Source organism: Canis lupus, chromosome 28 (genome assembly GCF_003254725.2).
Source record: "Canis lupus dingo isolate Sandy chromosome 28, ASM325472v2, whole genome shotgun sequence".
NCBI classification, from domain to species: domain Eukaryota; kingdom Metazoa; phylum Chordata; class Mammalia; order Carnivora; family Canidae; genus Canis; species Canis lupus.
In genome coordinates, this window is record NC_064270.1 from 1,068,327 (window position 1) to 1,089,289 (window position 20,963).

The window sequence follows — 20,963 nt, forward strand, 5'->3', positions numbered from 1 at the left end:
TCTGCACCACTGGAGCAGAGAGCAGCGTCCTCCACGAGCTCCCTCTCCATCGGAGCCCTTTCCTTGATTTCAAAACTATAGCAATCAAGACAGAACAAGGTCATGGTGAGAACCTCCCACAATCGTCCCCAGAAGCATACTATAGACATCTGTGGACTGCTCTGCCCCAGCAGGAGGCAGGGGCTCCAAGAGGTCCACACTCTGGTTTCAGATCACAGCCTCCACCATGTGGCAAAGAGGGGGCTCTCCACAGGCAGCCCTAGCTGTAGACTCATAAAACATCTGGCCAGTCCGGAAGGCTCAGCTACACTGCCAAGCACACAGGCCCTCTGGGTTGTGGACACTGGCTGGCAGGCTCGGGCACCAGCCACCTGAGTGTGGGTCCCCACAGGCCTAGGAGCAACTGGGCCTGCTCTCTGTTGTGTTCTTAAAGCTACAGGAACCTTAAAAAGTGTCACCTTGCAGGAGGAGAAAAGCTCAAACAGAACATCTGAATTTCCCTGGAAGGGGCAGCAACTAGTACTCCACAGTTCCCATTTTTTCTCTCTGTTCCAGGCATTCCTTTTGCTGCCTAAAGACAATTTCCCTGTTTTATCTACTCAACGCACTGAAACCACTAGTCCCAATTTTCTCTGCAAACAAAGTGTAAAACCCTGAGCCATTTAAGCCAGGGTCACAAACACCTAGATCCTTCACCACCTTGCTGCCAGGCGAGCTAGAGCAGAGCTGTGCCCTGGCCACCAGGGGCAGGCACCAAGATGCTCCAGACAGCCGGCCTCAGCCCTGAAGGACGGCCCATGCTGCCCTGTTTCCAACTCTCCCTTAACTTCCTTGTAAACACGTCTCTAATTATAAATGTTGGCTCAAAGGTTTCAAAACTCAGACCTGGCCAAACGATGCTTGTCTGGAGGCTGAACCCATGCCTTCAGATCTAAATTTAACAAAACATCTGCATTTACCCAAATCTGGGGTTTAGCTTTTAAAGCACCACATATACTTGGACACTCAAAATAATTCTAAAAATCTAGTTCCGTTCCTCGGATTCATTTGCAGTGCTGTCTTCTGCCATCAGACTGCCAAAAACACCAATGTCATTTTTAGGCTCAACTGCAAGCTGCCATGCAGAAAATGTCCCCCGCCCCCTCCCAACCCGTCCCCAGCCCAGGCCTCCCTGAAGCAGATGGTGGGCCAGCAGGCTGGATTGACACTCGGTGGCAAGGAGGCCATCACGAGGCGCACAGTGTGCTTGTGCCAGCTACTCCCTCCCAGAACACCAAGCCACCCCAGGGCAGGCCAGGCAGAGAGCCCCCCCACCACCTGCCCCCTCCCGTGAAAGGCAGGTGGCACCTGTTGCCGGGCAACCCTGAGGCCAGCTGGGATATTCAGCACTGCTTTGAAGCCTGGTGACCCTAGCAGGCCTCAGCACAGTGAGTGTCTCTCCCAGACACTGACTCAAGAAATTCCATGTCAGTCCTCCACTCTTCCAGGGAAAATGCAGATGCCAAGATCTCTGGAATGGGCAGCAAACTGTACTTCTATTTCTTTTTTTTTTTTTTTTCTATTTTTTCTATTTCTTTTTTTTCTTTTTTTTAAATCCAGCTTGTAATATCATCTTGCTCAGGGAGAAATACCTGAGCAATAGCCCTGAGGGATTTTAACTCACTCCAGCATTCCACCAAGAGGCCTGACAATACTGGGTTTGTGCTGCGGGCATGTGGCCAGCTGAGCTAAGCCCCAGGAGGATGAACATCCATCCACAAGCCCTGCTGCAGCTCGCCCAACCAGGAACAAAAGGGCAAAAAGGCCTGGGATCAGGCACCAGGGAGTTTCATCTGTGCCCCTAGCCTCCCTGACACTGTGGCTGGGTTAAAAAAGCAAAACACATCGGCCTGCTGCCGGAATCACAGGGAAAAGAACACTCTGGAAACAGCTGCTCCGAGGCATTATACATAGTGAGAATTCCAAATCTTTTCTGAAAGGACTCAATTCTCTGTATTGAGAAGTAAGCCCATGTTGGGCTACGAATTCTGTGAAAAGAGCTAGATCGAGAGTGTTCCTGATGTTCTATAGATACATGTGAATTATAAAGTACTATTCATTATACAATTGTTTTTTAGACATGCTGATTATGCTGCAAGGCATGTTGGGACCACATGCTGCGACCTTTCCAGATACATGAAGTCTTGTTTTTTTGTACCATACATATTTTCTAAATATGGTCCTCAGACCACTTACACTGGGGAAACACCTGGGGCCCCAATACAAGTTTTTTGCTCCTTCCTAAATGCAATAATCAGATTCTCAGGGGGAAACCTGGAATCCAGAGATCCTTCTGCATCTGATGATTAACAAGGCTCCTGCTGTCACAGCTGCCTTAGGAATGCCCTGGGTATCTCCAGACTTCTCCCTCATCCCATTGTAGGGCCTGCTGGGTCATGGGGGCAGCTCCCAGAAACATGGGGTAAATCAATTGTTTGTTTCCACTGCTTCACTCCAGGAGGAGTCAAGTCACCTTCATCTGGTTGCTAAGGAATAGGCATTCGCTGAATGAAAGGCTGAGGGAGGGGGCTGGGGATTATTTTGGTAGGAGAGGGTCATTAAATAAAAAGACTGCCACAAAGCCTGAATAAGAAAAGGCAGGGAATATAAAGAATTGCTACTGAAGTAAAGTGCAATTTGAGAAAGAAAATATTTGATGGCAAAACAATGATCTTAATGGCCGGTCTGGGTGACACTTTCCAGTTTGCAAATAATGTTCACAATTATGAAAACATTTTTCTGAGAGAGAAATTGCCTCCATCCCCTGCATTTCACTGGCTGTTGGAAGAGGTGGGTTTGGATCCAAGTGCCACCCACCCCTATGGGGCAAGATCTCCTTCCACATACCTGTTAGTTAACTGAAGGTGGGAGGAAGCCCCCAGGGCACACACATGTCCCTAGATCCATCCCTTTGGCAAGGTGATTCACTATCCATAGATGCCATGCCTTCACTAAACACAATCCTTCACGATTTCCTGATCACTTTTTGACATTCATCAGTTTTTCACTGACCAAAGGCTCTGCCTAAGAAGTCACAAAGTAACATTCTTCCATTGTTTATGATCATAATCCTCACCTACTTTGTGATAATAATTCCTTTGAACTTTCCTCTCTGTAAGACAAGATTTCTCAACCTCAGCACTCTTGACATTTTGGGACTGACAATTAATTGCTGGTTGTGGGGAGCTGACCTGTGCATTGTTAGGACATATAGCAGCACCCCTGGCCTCTACCCAGTAGATGCCAGTAGCATCAAAATGCTAGTCAGTCAAAATGCTAGTGGCAACCAAAAAGGTATCCAGACATTGGCAACTATCCTGGAGGGGCAAAACCACCTGCTGCTGAGAATCACTACTCCGAGGCTCAAATCTGAGTGCACCAGAATCCCCCCACCTCCAGAGGTCTTGTGAAAACCCAGACTGTGGGGGCACCGCCCCTCAAGTTTCTGATCCTATGAGTGAGGGGAGGGCCCAACAGTGTGCATTTGTATCAGGCCCCCAGGTAATGCTGCGGCTACCGCTGCTACTACTGATCTGGGCCAGTCACAGGGCTGCTGCAGGATCACCTGGAGGGTTTTTTTGTACCTTTTCCTTTTAAGATTTTATTTATTTATTCATGAGAGACACACAGAGAGAAGCAGAGACACAGGAAGAGAGAGAAGCAGGCACCATGCAGGGAGCCCGATGTGGGACTCGATCCCAGGACCCCGAGGTCACAACCTGAGCCAAAGGTAGACGCTCAATCACTGAGCCACCCAGGTGCCCACTTGGAGGGCTTTTAACAAATTTCAGCTCAATCAGAATGTTCAAAGATGTGGCCCAGCAATCAGTATTTTTAAAGATTCCCAGGGGATTCTGACATGGGTTGAGAATCACTTGCTTAAGTTTCACAAACTACTTCTGAAATCCTAAACTCCATAAGAAACCTGAGATAAAGTCTGTCACAGTAGGCACACATTTCCTCTTTATATGACTTGAAGATCCCTCCCTAAAATCACTTAGGAGTAGGAATTCTAGAGCAAAACAAAAACACCCCAAATTATACAGACTGGAGCTTTTGCTTCTACTCTTTCAAAACCCATGGGCTGATAGTACCAGGGATTCTACTTACTTTTTCTTTTTATAGTTTTTTTTTTTTTTTGTATTTTTAAAAGGTTTTATTTACTTATTTGAGAGAGAGAGAGGGAGAGAGAGAACACACAAGCAGTGAGGGGCAAGAGGGGAAGGGAGAGGACAAGCAGACTCCCTGCTAAGCACAGAGCCCCACGCAGGGCTCAATCTCATGACCCCGAGATCATGACCTGAGGCAAAATCAAGAGTCAGACACTCAACCAACTGAGCCACCCAGGCACCCCTCCCACCCCACTCTTGAGTAAGTTTAGGATAAGAAAACAAGTTGATGTCATAACACAACTAAGAAGTCAGGGTCCTCTGGTTAGCTAAAATGCAATAGGGAGTTACTCAAATAAGGTGGATGGAAGCTATCAGCAGAAGGGAGGATGGGAAAGGACAAAGGCATGGAAGGAATGTGTTTTGTTTCACAGAACCAACGGTTCCAGCCAAGGAGATGTCCAGCTAAGTGTTCCACCTGAGAGCCCCTTGCTAGGTGTGTCTCTCCTAACAGTCCCATGGGAACTAGGCTGAGCCAGCCTGGAGCTGAGGATCTGTGCAGAAGCCCCCCCTGAGCTGCCCTGAAGTTACCTTTAGCTCATTATACTAACATCACTTCCTATGGGCAGAGTTTTCTGCCTTCTTTTGAACATGTGGTGTATGCACTAGCACACTGACATGCTAGGCATGCGCGGTTGTACCTCTGCAAGCTCCCTAGCACACTGAACAAAAGCTTCCCGTACCAACCCCCTGGGGAGACAGTGCTTTGAGAGCTAGCTCCCTGTCTCCTTACTTTTAACAAATAACAGAAAGTCCTTAGCCTTCACTATTTCCTCAGGTTGTATTCAATGTGGTGTGTCCCAAGTGGTGACCCCTCTGAGTTCTTCACACTTCCTTCCCTTTCTATGCCTTTCCTATTATCTAAAAGCAAAAGTCATCTTAGAAGAAAGAAACTTGCAAAAAGTTTCTACCTTCAAAAAGTGCCCAGGACTCTTTCTTTTTCTCAAAGGATGAATCTTCAGAAGCTTTCAGGGAAATCACTGTAAGACAAAAAAGAAACAGCATATAGCATGAAGTATAGTAGTTTATGGACTCGGCCCACATGTAATCCAAGATCATGCCATATGGTGTATACAGCACTTACATTCATAAAGCAATTTTCCCAATTGGAAACCACATTTCATTATCACAACTCACACATTAGGGAGAGGTACGATGCCTGACATGCAACATTTGAGGCACCAATGAGGGGAAAGCAGGTTGTCTTTGTCTAAAAGGCAATAAATGGCAAAGCTGGGATGTGGTACAGTAGAAGTCCCACTTGCCCCACATACTTGCAAAATAAAGAGTTCCCCAGTGGGAATCCCAAGCATCAAAATATTTATTTTACCATTTTAGTGGACATCTTTCTAAGTAGAGTGCACCAGCCTGGGCACCCCTAGATAGAGGAGCCTGAAGTCATCTAATGGATTAGGGCCCGCACTCTGAGCATCCATCCATGCCAGATGGTCACACAGGCAGTAAGCATCTGATAGACTATTTTGTCCACTTTTAATCTGTAGTTGATTAGTGAATTTACTGTGCCTGTTTTCAAGAGTCAGGGAAACAGAACTGAGCTCTACAGTGTAAAACCTTGGACATTACACTAAAGAGGTTGGAACCATGGAAAGGTTCTGTGCATGAGGGTAATTTAACCATGAGTAAAAATATAAAAGTTCAGCTGACCAAAAAAAGCAAAATGTCAGGAACAAGATTACTGTCGAATGGAACTCTCCAGGATGAAGGCAACGTTCTATGTCTGTTCTGTACAGGTAGTAGCCACTGGCCACCTCTGGCTACTTGAGAATGTGAAATGTGGCTAGTCCACGTGGGCCTGAAGAATTGAATTTTTAATTTTATTTAAATTTAAACAGCCACATGTGGTCTGTGACTACCACATTGGGGGGTTCTAAAGAAGAGAATCTCTGACCTTAACAGAAAGACAAAGGAGGTTGGAATGGGGATTGAATCAGTATGCGGGACAAGGCATATGGGAGAGATTGTCTGAAACTTTAACTCTATTTACTATCCCCCCACCCCAACCCCCACAAAACTTTTGTATTATATTGTCATGAATTTCGGTCTAAATTTTCTGTCTTTTTACTTCTTACTTCTCTAGGCCTTGTAGTGGGTATTTCCTATTGACCCATCTTGCAGATCACCAGTCTTTCCATCTGATAAACCCATCTATTAATTCTTTTTTATTTTTAATTAATTTATTCATGTTTATATATCCCAGCTCCCAGATGAATTTCTCTAGCTTCACCTAATTTTGCACACATATTAATCATATCATTTTAATGCTCGTGCCTGATAACTTTCATATCTGCATCGCCCATAGATTTGTTTCTGTTATCTGTCTTTGCTTTTGATCCTGTTCCGTGCTATGTCTTACTACATTTTTTTAAACTGAATGTCAGACATTGTATATGGAAAACCATGGAGATGGTAGGTAAAATTTTATTTTCCAGGGTGCCTGGCAGGCTCAGGTGGTAGAGCTGGCAACTTTTGATCTGAGGATTGTGAGTTCGAGCCCCACCCTGGGTGTAGAGGATGCTCATCATAATCCAAGGCATTACCATTCCAAATGTGATCCAGAGACCAGCAGTGCACTGTCACCTGGAGGCTTGTCAGAAATGCAGGGATCCCTGGCTGGCGCAGCGGTTTGGCGCCTGCCTTTGGCCCAGGGCGCGATCCTGGAGATCCAGGATCGAATCCCACGTCGGGCTCCCGGTGCATGGAGCCTTCTTCTCCCTCTGCCTGTGTCTCTGCCTCTCTCTCTCTCTGTGTGACTATCATAAATAAATAAAAATTAAAAAATAAAAAAAGAAATGCAGAACCACAGGGTCCCCAAGCCAGATCTACTGGATCAGACTCTGCATTTAAACCAGATACCCTGGGACGCCTGGGTGGCTCAGTCGTTGAGCGTCTGCCTTCGGCTCAGGGCGTGATCCTGGGCTTCTGGGATCAAGTCCCACATCGGGTTCCCTGCATGGAGCCTGCTTCTCCCTCTGCCTGTGTCTCTGCCTCTCTGTGTCTCTGATGAATAAATAAAATCTTTAAAAATAATAATAAAATAAAATAAATAAACCAGATATCCTGGATCAATCACACAAACTGTAAAGTTTGAGATGCATTGACACACACTGGGTTGAAAAAATAAGTTGCCATTTACTTGTTGTGTAACCTTGGGCAAGTTGCTTGATTTCCTGGTGCGTTAGTTTCACAAATAGGGATGGTAAGTGTCTTCTCTCAAGGGAGGTGTGAGAGTCACGGGTTAAGATATGTGACATGCTTAGAACAGTGCCTGACATTGAGTGAGCCATTTGTATCCATGTTGTTAGCTCCATAAGAAAACTGTCTATTTGAGTCACTGCTCTAATTCCTGCGCTTAATTCCAGCATGGCCCTCCTTTGCTGTCAGCCCTTTGTTTCTCTGTGTGAATCTTCAACCATCCAAATGGTCCACAAGAGTTCCTTGTCCTTGTCGCTAAATGCCTACAGCTCAGACGGGCTGCTACTGTTCTAACAAAGGCAGGTGTCTTTGGATAACTTTTTCTTCATTTTTTCTATTCAGAAATTGCAGGCCCTTGATGTGATCAATAACAATGACTTTGCCTTATTTGAGATACAAGATAACAAGGTCTCCCTAACCAACTTATAGAGACATGCGCTGAAAAAGCCAACAAACTGGGATTTTAAGCTAATAGGGCTCTAAGCAAGGAACTCATGGATGTTCATTATTTACCGCCAGGGCTAAGGTTTTATGGGCAAGTGCAGCAACTTTGTTTGCATAGGATTAGTAATACCTGTTACAACTTTATCTGCTCCATGGATTCTTGCAGAGCTTCAGAAATTTTTCCAAGGTTTTGTCATGACTATCTTGTTGCAGCTGTTAACCTTCTGCTATCTCAAAGTGAATTTGATACATTGTCAAGCCCGGGGTCTAGGGGGTCTGAGTCCACACACCGTAAGGAAACACAGTGTGGGACAGGGCCAGGTGGATAGAAGGGCTTTGTCGTGGACAAGCAAGGGGTTCACCAACTTTATCAGCGCACCTCCTTCACAGCATGGCTGCACATGGCAGACATAAATCTACAGCAGCCAACTTAGAAATGCTGTGTGGAGAAGGCCACCGCAGGGTAGATATGGAAGAGGATAAAATGCTTCAAGGAAACATTCTGCTTCACCAAGGAAAGAGTAGCAAATTTTCCAACCACAGATCATTCATGTTGATCGAAGACTTTCAGAAATAAAGTGCAAGTTTCTTGATCATAAAGCATTTATAATGGTTTCCGATCAATTTAGCCGTAAGAAGGCTGTGGCCTTTTAAACAAGATTCAATACATCTATCACTTTCAACTGCATTTGCCTCACCTGGGGATCCAGCTGGACTCTCAACTGGGAAGAAAGCAGCAAGCAGCCTTTCATACCCAAAGTGCTGGTTCTTTCTAAGCATCAGCTCAGGAGAGCTGCAAATCCTTACCTTCTAACAGCTATGTATTATTGAGGGAGTTCCCACCATAATCCCTCCAAGATTAAGAATTCACATGCATTCAGGCAGCCTTTTAACCAATGGGTTGTCTTATACGGTCATGATGGGGGAACCATACTAGTCCTCTGTGCTGGGTTTCCAAGGTTCGGAGGAGGAATAGCACTTCCATCCCTCCCCAGAAGGGAGCATGTTAGTTCAGTAACCCTGCCTTATCCTCCCTCCACCTACCCTCCAACTCCCCGAGGCAAGGTGTTTGGGGAGGAGTCCTGACCCAGGGGAGCTCCTGACACACTACCCCTGTCTGGGTGAGAGGAATGTGGTCAAGCCCCTGTTCAAGGCAGCCTGTGTAGTATGCGCTCTGAGACTGGGCTCTCAGCAGATAGCTAATGAGGGGATGGGCAGCACATGCCCCCTCAGGAAGGTCTCATTACCCCAGCTGCTGGGGTGATGCCAACCCTGCTGCCCGGGGAGCCCTGCCTATAGCCACTCACATGCACTCTCCTCTTCTAACCTACCTGCAAGGGCCACCTCCACCCACAGAGGTATGGGGCCCCAGAACTGCCATGCTGGGCCCCAGGGAAGGGTGCCAGGGAGGGGAGGTAATTAATCAGGAAAGCAAAAGGAAGTCCAATTAGACCTTAGCACCAAACAGCTTTTCTCAATGCAGCTTTATCTGGAATAAAGCAGGTATTTTTATCTCTGTCTGACTCCTATGCCCATTTATCAATCGGTTTGGGATCAGAGTAGGGAAAAAGAGTAAGGAGCCCTCAAGGCTAAGTCATCAACTGACCTACTGACTGCTTTGTAATTTCTTGGGACCCTGGTGCCCAACGGGCAGAGCCTGTGTGACCTGGTGAGCCTGGTGAGGCAGTGGCGCAGATGATGGAGCTGCTGGCCATCTGGGAGCCTCTACCCAAGACAGCAGAATCAGCTGAATCTAAGGAGGGGCAAGTCATGAGATCCACCCTATCTTGGCCCCTCTGGGAAGAACTGGTTGAAAGTGGCTGCAGGATCAAACAGTCTGGAAGAATGCCGCCCAGAGGCACCCAGACAAACTGATCATATCCGCCTGATGTCTGGAAAAAGCAGGTTGGAAAGAAAGAATCTTAGTCAAGTCCCCTGTGATGAGACTCGTGGGGAAACCATCACTCAGAGAAGTGAAAGCTGAGACACTTGATTCCTAACTTGGACAGAATGTCCTGCCAACTCCCTGGGGAGCACATGTTTCACAGTGTGGGGCAGACGGTGTCCCCTGAGTTTAACATGGAGACCCTGTGATAATGCCCTCCAGCTGAGGGGTCTCCCATTCCCCTCCTGGTTTCCCTTTCACAGATCATACTGACATTCTTCTCTGGAGTTGCACTGAAGTGCTGACCCCAGTATCCGTAGAACAGGTGGTTGATGATTTTTAGGGGCATTAGAAAGGCTCTCTTTGTTCCAAAGCTCTTTCTCTTCTGCTCCCCTATGTCCCCAGTTCCTTTAACAAAAGATCCTATAATTAAAGGAGCTTTAATTGCAACCATGGGTGACATCCAAAGGAAGGTGCACCACACATTTCTGATATGGAAGACCTTCTGGAATGTAGGTATTGATGGAGAGGAGCGTAGAGGGGGCCCTGGCATAGCCAGAGGACTGAGGAAGCTGTAGGGAAATGGGAAAGGCCAGCCTGAACTCAGGAGACATATCTTCACCTTTCTATTCCCACCACTCATCAGGCTGGGCTAAAGTATTGTCCCAAATTACACAGATTTTAATTACAGAGGGTGTTGCCTTTTTTTAGTGCCCAAAGACCAAGATTTCTGAAACTTTCATGTGTGATGGAATTAATTTGGACTCTTGCTAAAATGAACATTCCCAGGCATCTCCCCTGAGCTTCTGATGAGAAATCTGGGGAGGGCCTGGGAATGTGCATCATTCAGGGAAGCCTGAGGCTCAAGGTCCCAAGGACTCCACTTAGAGAAGCCCTGCTTCATACACTCTGCGAGGTGAGCACAGAGGCCAAGGAGATGTGGGAGAGAACATTCAAGTCACAAGAAGCCAGACCCTGGGCCTCAATTTTTCATCCAGTTCAGAACAGAGTCTAGAACTCTAAACTCAAACAATGCCTCTTTCTGCTTATTAATTTGGGGAAAGGAAAAGTAACAGCAAAACCTAAGAAGTAAGCCTGTCACATGAGTGTTGTTTACAAAAAACTCCAAACAGTCCCCTTTAAATAGCACATCTCAGGACAAAAGAACACAATTTTAAGGAAATTGCTTTCGAAAGAGCAGAGCATCTATAACGATTGGCGTGTCTCCCCAAGCAACTGATTCAAACTTGGGAACTGGAGAGAATTTGAGTCAGAGACACCCTCCTCCAATGATTATCTGCTATTTCATGACCTCCCTCTCTCCCTGCCCAATGTGCTACCTTGGAAAGCATCCCTGTACTTCATTCCTTCCTCTTGAGTCCATTATCCACCACCACCAGCAGATGGGAAGGTGACCACTGGGACCACACTTGTCTTCTCCACTTCCCAGAATCTTCCTGGCCTGTTGTGAACCACAGTTACTTTGAACAAACAAATGAATGGAATGGGCATGAGTGTTGGTATTGGTGGGTCAAGATCTCCTAAAAGGAATTTGGTCTGGGACAATGACAGTGTTACATTCTGGAAGGCTGGGAAGAGAGTCCAGGGATAGACTCACCCTACCTAGCCACCTCCCTTCATCAGGAAGCCCTGCCTCCTGAGCAACAGGAATACACCAACACACTAGGCCCTCAAGCCTGACCTCTCTGCAATGTTCTGGCCTAGGAGTTATGTCCTCTGGGTCTGTTGTGATTAATCCAATGGCTTCTGAGTTCTTAGTTCATTACAGAATGGAGACAAGAGGCCCCCAGACCTGAAACAGAAGTCAATTCTTACGTTCACTGGAGTTGAAAGGAGAAGGCAGCCATTGAAAGCCCTGGTCCCTGGAATGGAGGAAATCTTGCCCGTTTGTACCCAGAGGCTGTAGGAATCCAGACAGCAGATACCACCTTACCTCAATTTCCTTAGGCAGCATCTTGCACAAATCAGTAGGAGGGAAAAATCTAAGGAGACCAGAAGAGGTTGGTGATATGAAGTATGCGCACAAGGAAAGATCCTTAAAGAAAATAAAGAGGAGTCAACACTTTGCTCCAAATTCAAAAATGAATATACTCAGTTCACTGTCCCTTCTTATTCAATGATGAGATGGTTTCCCAAGGTGGGAAGAAAACATTATAAAGGTAGCTATGTCGCCACTATTTATTTATAGTGTTTTCAGGGAAGGCAACTGCCCCCCCACCCCCACCCCCCCTGACACACAGAGACTTTCCCTGTCTCTGACCCTCGGAAGTTTTCCTATTGCTTCACTTCCCCCTTGTGTCATCAAGATTCAGTCCAAAGGCAATCTCTCTTGGGGCTCAGACAAAGCCATCCATGTGAGCAAGACCTCCGGGTGACCTACAGGGAGCAGCTGATGAGAAACAGAAAAGCTCCAGTTTTGTCTATTTTAAGCCACCTTTTTCTTTTGCATTCACTGTAAGACAAATTCTAAAAAACAAAGGAAAACAAAAGAACAAACAAACAAAAAACCCTGTATTAAATAGACTTCCCATTATGAAAGTCACCTTGGGGGATGGAATCCCTACAGAATACAAAGGCCATGCCTATGTCCCCAAAGAGCCATTAGGAAACCCTGAAGGGCAGGGCTCAGGAACTGGCTCTCTGCAGATACAACTCCAGGCCAGGGCTATTTATTTGCTCACTATACCTTCCACTCCTTGTTGCCATTAATTAAAGTAGCATTTTACCAAAGAGCTTGATCACTCGTTCATTCTTCCAAAAAAAAAAAAAAAAAAAGATCATCACTGAGCCCTTCTAGGTACCATGCACCATGTCAAGTGTAAGAGTGCATTTTAGAAGAACCTGGCAGGTCCCTGAAGTCAAGGTCCCTGACCAGATCCACCGTGCCAACCTTGGTTCTTACCAATGCCCACCTCTGGCTCTCACCAGTCACAAACACGCTGATCCAGCTTTATCTAGTCACCTGCAATTCTTCTTCTCCCTTGTCTTACCTTTGCTCAGCCTGCTTCATCTCTTGACCTGGCACAATCCACAGCTGTCAGAGCCCCCCTCACCCTGTAGCCCAGTGGAATCCCGCATCCTTGAGGTGACCTCATTTCCCCCGAGAATGTATCTTTGTCTCTCCTTTACTCCCATGCCAGGGTCACTGTGGTATATGGCCCATTCAGACTCCCCTCTTATTAGCTATCTCCATAATATCCCTCAGATCTACATTCATATCTACATGTCTCCTCCTCCAGACTGCAAGCCTGGGGCCCTGGAAGGGTGAGGATCAGACCTCCCCACCCCTCCCTCTTTTTAAGGTAGGCACAGTGGTAACAGGCTCCTTAATGGGGCTTAATACATGTTTGTTCAGTTTGATTTCAATCTCTTCAATTCTTCCAAGACCATGGCAGTTGGAGTGAGGGAAGGCACACTGAAGAACTGTTTCAAGTGTAGTTTAAATTACACTCCTGTTGTCAATTTGTTCCCTTTGAGGATCTGGACCTGTTGACACTTTCAACATCATGATGTGCGCTTGCTTAATTAAGCAGTAGCTCTAAATGTTTAGTAAATCTCACTCCTCATTATCTGCTCCATGTCTCCAGAGAAAAAAGGAATTATTTAATTTCTTCCCCTGAAACTTGAAATATGCATTCCCTGTGGTAGTACTTTCAGATCCAATTATTAAATTCCTTCTAACATTTTGGGGTTAAGTAGCCAAATAAGAAATTATAATTTCATCTTTGCTCCCAAATATTGTTAGGGTAACAGAGTTTTTTGTTTGCTTTTTTCATTCCCCACATTTAAAGCTTATTTATATAACCTTAAGTCAAGTAGCCATTTGGCTTATTAAAATATGATATTTGGGGTCAGACTGAGACGCTGATTAAATTGCAGGAGACAGCCTTTGCAAATTGCTTCTATTATTAGCGTTTTCACCGATAATGAAGATGTCTCCATCTGAAAGTATGCAGATTCATTTTGGCACAAGGTATCTGTCCGCCTCTGAGCCTGCAGTGGCAAGACTGGGCTGAGAAGCCATCAAGGATAACTTTTTATGAGATCTGGGGAATTAAAGCTGCCACCCTTTAACAGGGGAAGCCTAAAAGGAATGGCAACATCATTCTTGCAAACCTCGGGGACTCAGGCTTCCTGGTGTGAAGGGCCTATACATAGCACCCCCAGGCTGGTCCCCACAAACTGGCCTGTCTCAAAGCTCAGCGATCTTCAAGAATATGTGGCACCCAGGTTTGCACTGGGACTCACCCTTAAGAGAGGAGCCCCACAGACACAGCTTCAGGCTTTGTCTTAGAAATTACTCCGTGGGGCAGCCCGGGTGGCTCAGAGGTTTAGCGCCACCTTCAGCCCAGGGCGTGACCCTGGAGTCCCAGGATCGAGTCCCATGTCAGGCTCCCGGTGTGGAGCCTGCTTCTCCCTCTGTCTGTGCCTCTGCCTCTCTCTCTCTCTCTCTCTCTCTCTCTCTCTTTCTCTCTCTCCCTGTCTGTCTCTCTGTCTCTCATGAATAAATAAATAAAATATTTTTTAAAAAAAGAAAGAAATTACCCCGTGAACACCTGAAGAAAATTCAAGCTTAGGGGCTAGTCTAGACTCTCATCCCTGCCCAGGGCCATCCTCATGTTTAGAACTCTACAGGGTCTGCATGTCCTGGGAGGGACCATACCGGATCAGTGCACAAAGAGAACAATTTTGGGGGCTGTGGGGACATCAAGCAGGATGGAAGAGTCACAAAGGCAGGGAGACTCCCAATGTTTGGGAAATAGAGGCAGCAAAAGGAGGTCAAAGCTGGGGACTAGACATCACCAGCAAGCGCCTAGACGCAGGGACAGGAGGATACAGGGTAGAGGGGGTGAAAGGTACGTGGAGGAGCTCCAGGAACCCCAATGTCCCAGGAATGAGAAGGAAATGGGCTTAATTTATGAACTGCATGCCTGATATGCAGCAAGTAACCAACCCACACAGAACGTGCAGAACAAACACAGGCTCAGGCACTCCTGTGCCTATAGGGATAGAACACAGTGAACTTCTTCAATAAGTACCATTATTTGCAAAACAATTAATCACAACTAGCCATTCCTTTTCACTGAAAGAGATTTCCATCTCCTAAAATATCAAATTTTCACCTCATTTCAAAAGCGACCTTGGAATTTACCCTAGAAAGAATAGCTTGCCTTGGTCTCTGGGGATATATTATGCTCTCAGTTTTTAGGACAGAAATACTTATATTAAGTTGTTGGAGCCAACTACTTCAAAAGCAAAACTGTTAACTATTTCTTTTGGCCTAAAAGCACTGAGAATCAAAAACACTTGAAAATCTCTGCACTAGTCTATCTACTCCAGAAAATTCTGAAGACCCCAAATATAAATAAGTCACCCTCTTAGACAGAGAGAGAGAGAGAGAGATCTCACCGAGCAGCTTCATCTCCCCATTGGGTAGTGCCACAACCCTCTGCTAACACTCCCTTATTTCCATCCTGACTTCCTTGTTCTGCCATGTGCAACGTTTCTGTATCTCCACAGCACTTGGTATAGGGCACTCAGGCCTCCACCTCCCTGCCAACCTGGGGTCGGGCAGGACCTTACCCTGCTCTTCACCTCATGATGTCTCACCTTCAGTGAGGCCCATACCTGCATCTCATCTGCTCATGATGCATGAGCGAGAAGACGTTACCTAGAGATGACTGCCACTACAGCAGAAGGTGCAAGGCACACTGGGCCTCTGGGGATCATGGTGAATGCAGCTGGTTCCCACCCAGAGCACTGTACTTCTCTGGATCTCCCACAGATGGACTTTCTGAGCTCCAGGCAAAGAGCTGCTGTACTTTCACCCTCCAGGTGAAATGCTAAGAACATTCTGCTTTTTCCAGATAGCCAATGGGCTGGGCTGCAGGAGCCTGAACCAACACCAACCCAAACTAGCTCCTTCCGATGCCCCAAATATTGCCTCCATCCTTGGCTCCAGCTTTTTTGGCATCTCACCCCACACCCATGGTTTCAGCTGCCCAACTCAGGAATCAGATCTCATTAGTCAGAAGAGACATCGGTATAGGTGTGGAGGCCGAGAAAATTAAGGCCATTCCACTTTAAGTTCAGCGTTAGCACAAGTACAGCCATCCCAGGCCCCTGTGAATAAGAGCTGAACTTTACCTTACTTCAGTTACAGGAAGAAAACAGCCTACAGCTTAAAGTCTAGAAAGCCCCATATTAGAATAAAAACAGAGCCCAAGCCAGTGGCAGGAAGCCCCTATTAGAATGAGAACAGAGCTCAATGCCCTTGAAGGTCCCATATCAAAATGTAAACAGAACTTGAGGAACTGCTCCAGCCCTTCTGGAGGTCCCCTAGACCAGTCCTTAAAACTAAGCTGAAACGCACCTCGGGGTCCAAGTCCCTGCTCCACTGTGTCGGGTGCACTTGGACCCAAGCTCCAGCTTGTAAATAAACCCTCGTGTGTTTGCATTGGTGTCGGCTCCTTGGTGGTTTCTCGGATTCGCGATCTTGGGCACAACAATAGGGTGGCCTCCAGCCATTTTACTCTCAATCCCAAATGTCCCCTATGGACCAGCTGTGGGATCCACCCTGCTCATACTACTGACTTAGACGTCTGGATGCCATCTCAAGCTCTCTCTCTTGCCTGTACCCAATCGATTACTAAAGACTTCTCATCTGATCTCTTCAGGTCCCTCCATTGCTACTGCCAAATGCAGTCCTCCATCACTCCTAGCCTGGGCAACTGCAAAAGGATGCCTCCTCATCCTCTAGTCTAGTCTCCCAAATCCATGCCCTTCGCAGCCCACACAGGGATCTGTCAGAAGACTTTAATGCTTCTCAAGTTTTCCAAGGGCTAAAGCAGAGATCCCCAAAACTGCCCATGATCAAATCACCCAACCTTCATGTTACATATTCACATTCCACCCCAGGCCTGGAATCCCCTGGGCAGATGCTTGAGAATCTACATGTTAATAGTGGTCCCAGTGATTCTTATCATTAGGTGACGTCAAGAACAGCCTACAAAATCAAGAGTAAATTCCTTAACATTCAGTACAAGTCCCTCCACCACTGTCATCCCTAGTTATCCATGGCCACCCCTGCCCCAGCTCAGGCTCCAGCCCCAGCTCAGGTTCCTGACCCACTGTGATAGGATGTCCACACCCTGAGATGCCACTTCCTCCCCATTTCCAGCCTTGCAGAAACAGCACTGCCTTCTCTCTCTTCCTTAGGGGCTCTTCTATGTGCCCAGTGTACACCGTGATCATTACAAGTACCCTGCAACCTCCTATCCGTTTGTGTATCTGCCACCCCGATAGACAAATCTACCCATATGTGTCCCTGAGTTCCAACCCAGCAAGAGCCCGATGCAGAGCAGTCCACAGTAAAGTGCCCATCGAATGAAGGGATAAATGAGTCCACCCAGGACTGCTGAACGCTCTAGTCAATGTGTTATTTCCCAATGCAATATGTTCACTGAGTGCTGCAAAGCCTCCTTGGCTGCACTGATCACATCTCTGGAGGCTGACACTCATTTCCTTATCATGTTTGCCTCTTCTCCAGTTTGAGTCAATCTTTCTGGAAATGAGTTTCCCAAAATGGACTTCTGTGTCCCTGGTAGTCTCCCCAGTGTAGTACCCACAACACAACTGCCTTCCTTTGCAGGGACACCAGGCCAATTGGTATGCGAACGGAAATAGCGCGCGGGCTGTGGGCTGTGGGCTACGGTATCACATGGCAGATGCACAACTCCCTCACTGCCACCGTCACCAAGGTCCCTTCACAAAGACAGCCTCCCAGCCTCCCGCGGACCAGCCAACAGTGCCTGAGATGCACTGTCCCCACCTGTATTGCTCTGCCAGTTTCCAAATTGAATCTCATTCTGTTACTTCCTGCCTGTATTTCTTACCTCTCTGGATTCATTTTTATTATGTTTTTACTCCTCACTGACATTAAAAGCATTTCCCAATTTTGTATTTTCTGTAAAGTTCGTTAGGGTGACATGCACTCCTTTTTCAATGTCATTGATTACGCAATTAAATGAAATCAAATCTAACACTGGCCCTCCTGGTTTCCACTGAAAACCTCTCCAGAGGGTTCCAGTGCCATGTGTCACTTAGGACTATTTGATCAATTTCCTTTGCAGGCAAGGCTTCTTGCTCTGGATGATGCTCATGTAGCACAAACAATTGAAGAATATGCATAATATTCCTTATCTTTCCTTCCACCTCTGTGTAATAAAAATAACACTGAAAAGTTCATCTAATATGACAGCTTCTCTAAAATAAGCTATGACTCCATTGTCACCGAGTCACATATTCTCAATTTTCATTATTTATCATATCCTTTTGTGCCACACAGCACCCACAACCATATAGTGAGGAGCCCTCCCTCCCACAATCTCCACAAATACATGATCTGCAAATAAACCCAGATTTAATAATTCCCTTTTCAGGGGAGTCTTCTTGCACTGTTGGTGGGAATGTGAACTGGTGCAGCCACTCTGGAAAACTGTGTGGAGGTTCCTCAAAGAGTTAAAAATAGAGCTACCCTATGACCTAGCAATTGTACTACTGGAGATTTACCCCAAAGATACAGATGCAATGAAACACCGGGACACCTGCACCCCGATGTTTCTAGCAGCAATGTCCACAATAGCCAAACTGTGGAAGGAGCCTCGGTGTCCATCGAAAGATGAAGGGATAAAGAAGATGTGGTCTATGTATACAATGGAATATTCCTCAGCCATTAGAAATGACAAATACCCACCATTTGCTTCAACGTGGATGGAACTGGAGGGTATTATGCTGAGTGAAATAAGTCAGTTGGAAAAGGACAATCATTACATGGTTTCACTCATACAAGGAATATAAAAAATGGTGAAAGGGAATAAAGGGGAAAGGAGAAAAAATGAGTGGGAAATATCAGAAAGGGAGACAGACCATGAGAGACTCCTAACTCTGGGAAACAAACAAGGGGTGGTGGAAAGGGAGGTGGGTGGGAGGTGGGGGTGACTGACTGACGGGCACTGACGCCCTTGAAGGGATGAGAACCGGGTGTTAGGCTATATGTTGGCAAACAGAACTCCAATAAAAAAATACAAAAAATAATAATTCCCTTTTCATCAAAATCCCCACCTCTCCATAATGTTTTACTAACATGCACAGTTAAAACATAAAACGGCTAGTTATGTTTTGCCTCAAATTAATACCCTTACAGTTCTTAGCCAAACACTTTCAGAGATGTCTTCAGGGAAAAAAGCCATGACCAATCCATACGTTAGTGCAGATTTTTTTTCTAAGAACTTGCTATCTTTTCTACACGCTCAAGGACTCACTCCAAATTTGGGGAAACTCAAAAATATAGAGAGCAAAGTAAAGCAAATAACACTGCAGATATTGGGATGAGTATTTGATTTGGTCTTGGGTTTTTTGTTCTGGTTTTCTTTTATTATTTTGTATGACATTTATAAAGCATTTTAAAAGCACATGGATAACAATCTGGCCTTTGTAAAGAGTCACCATCCTAGGGAAGTAGCATGGACATGACAGGTTGTGGTTTATGCACAATTCCCTGAATACCCCTTGTAACACCATCCCTTTTTCTCCCTTCAACAGATCAAATCAAAGCGTAAGTGATATGGACTGACATATGATCACACCCTTGACTCCACTGTCACATATGTAAACAATTTAAAGATGCTAGACTTTAATCGACTTTCATGAAAATTTAGTTGTGGTGCCACAACAATGTCTACGAGTTTCATTTATTCAACAACCTAGCAAGTGAACTTTTCCAGTAATGACTTTTGCAACTGGTAGGCCCACTAACCACATTTCCATCCCTTTCTTCCTCAGAGGAGAACAACATGTGACCTTTCATAAGTGGTGATCACTCATAGGTCAGAAAGAACTCCAGCAAAGGATGTCAGATGTCCCAAAGAGGAAAGATGCCCAATGCTAGAGGCTTTGAGACAGGGGTTCTGAGGCGCCTGCCTAGAAAAGCATACATTGGGATGAAGTTGTCTTAGGCCCTGATCTCCTTATAATTTCAGTGTTCCAAAATGAAAGTTATTTGAATATCCACCTGCTCGCTCATACTTTTCTTCTCTCCAGGAACCTCAGCCCCCTCCAATAAGCCATTTCTCTAGCCCACTTTGCAGGTGCCACATCGAATCAGGAAGCCAGAAACCACAAGCTTAAAACAAGCTCCAGGTTGCAACTTAGAACCAGTTTGCTTCTGCAAAGACCAGACCAGGCCAGTCAGAGCCATGATGGACCCCAGCCCTGACCTTTTGACTTTTTCCTTCACTTCAATGCTAAAAATCATTCCTGGGGTGGAGACTAAACATCTGTCTACTGTATCTGCACACCTAATACCTTATACTTCCCTACCTTTACGTGGGGCATACATACATGACATCACTCCTTTTCTGCCTCAACCCCTTCAAACACTTTCCCGGGCCATTGTTCGGGGAGCAGCCTGGTATCCCTCTTCCTAAGACTGTCTCCCTCATGCCCAGGCACAAGCTTGCAGGAAACACTCTCCACACCATCTTTGGCCTTGTGTCTGTTTCTTCCTGGGAGGGTCAGAGAATCCTGAGGTCAGTAACACCTTGATAAAAAAAAAAAAATTAATAGGAAAGATTTTAAAACTTTAGGCTATCTCTGACAAGTTTCTAGAATGGATTTTTTACTATTCCTAAGACTTTAATTCTTTTTGGAGCAGTATTAGATTCAGAGCAAAATTAAGGGGAGGGGAAAGAGATCTTCCAGACCCCCAGCCCCTCCACATGCATAGAATCCCCCACTGTTAACACCCCCCACCAGAGGGGTACATTTGTTACAAGAGATGAACCTACAACAATATACCATAACCACCCAGAGTCTATCATTAACTTTAGGATTCACTCTTGGTATGGTACATTCTATGGGTCTGGACAAATAATGGCATGTGTCTATCATTAGAGTATCACACAGAATGTTTTCATTGCTGTAAAATTCCTTTGTGCTCCACCTATTCAACTCTCCCTCCTTGCAACCCCTGGCAACCACTGTTTCCATAGTTTTGTCTTTTCCGGGATGTCATATGGTTAGAATCATACACGATACATCCTCTCAAATTGACTTCATTCACTGCACAATATGCATTTAAGGTTCCTCCATGTCCTCATGGCATGATAGCTCATTTCTTTAGAGTGGATTTT

The 20,963-nt window shown here is 45.9% G+C and overlaps 1 protein-coding gene across 12 annotated transcripts in view; it reads right to left on the bottom strand.

Moving 5' to 3' along the window:
• The window catches only part of VSTM4 (V-set and transmembrane domain containing 4), a 109,945-nt gene that overhangs the window by 73,985 nt on the left and 14,997 nt on the right, over positions 1-20,963 (bottom strand). For all 12 annotated transcript variants that reach the window (XR_004810062.2, XR_004810061.2, XM_049103147.1 and 9 more), the window contains exon 3: positions 5,120-5,188. Coding sequence is in view for 10 of the 12 variants with exons in the window: in XM_049103147.1 (XP_048959104.1) it covers positions 5,120-5,188 (69 nt within the window). In the remaining 2 variants the exon portion in view is untranslated. The remainder of the gene's footprint in view (positions 1-5,119; positions 5,189-20,963) is intronic.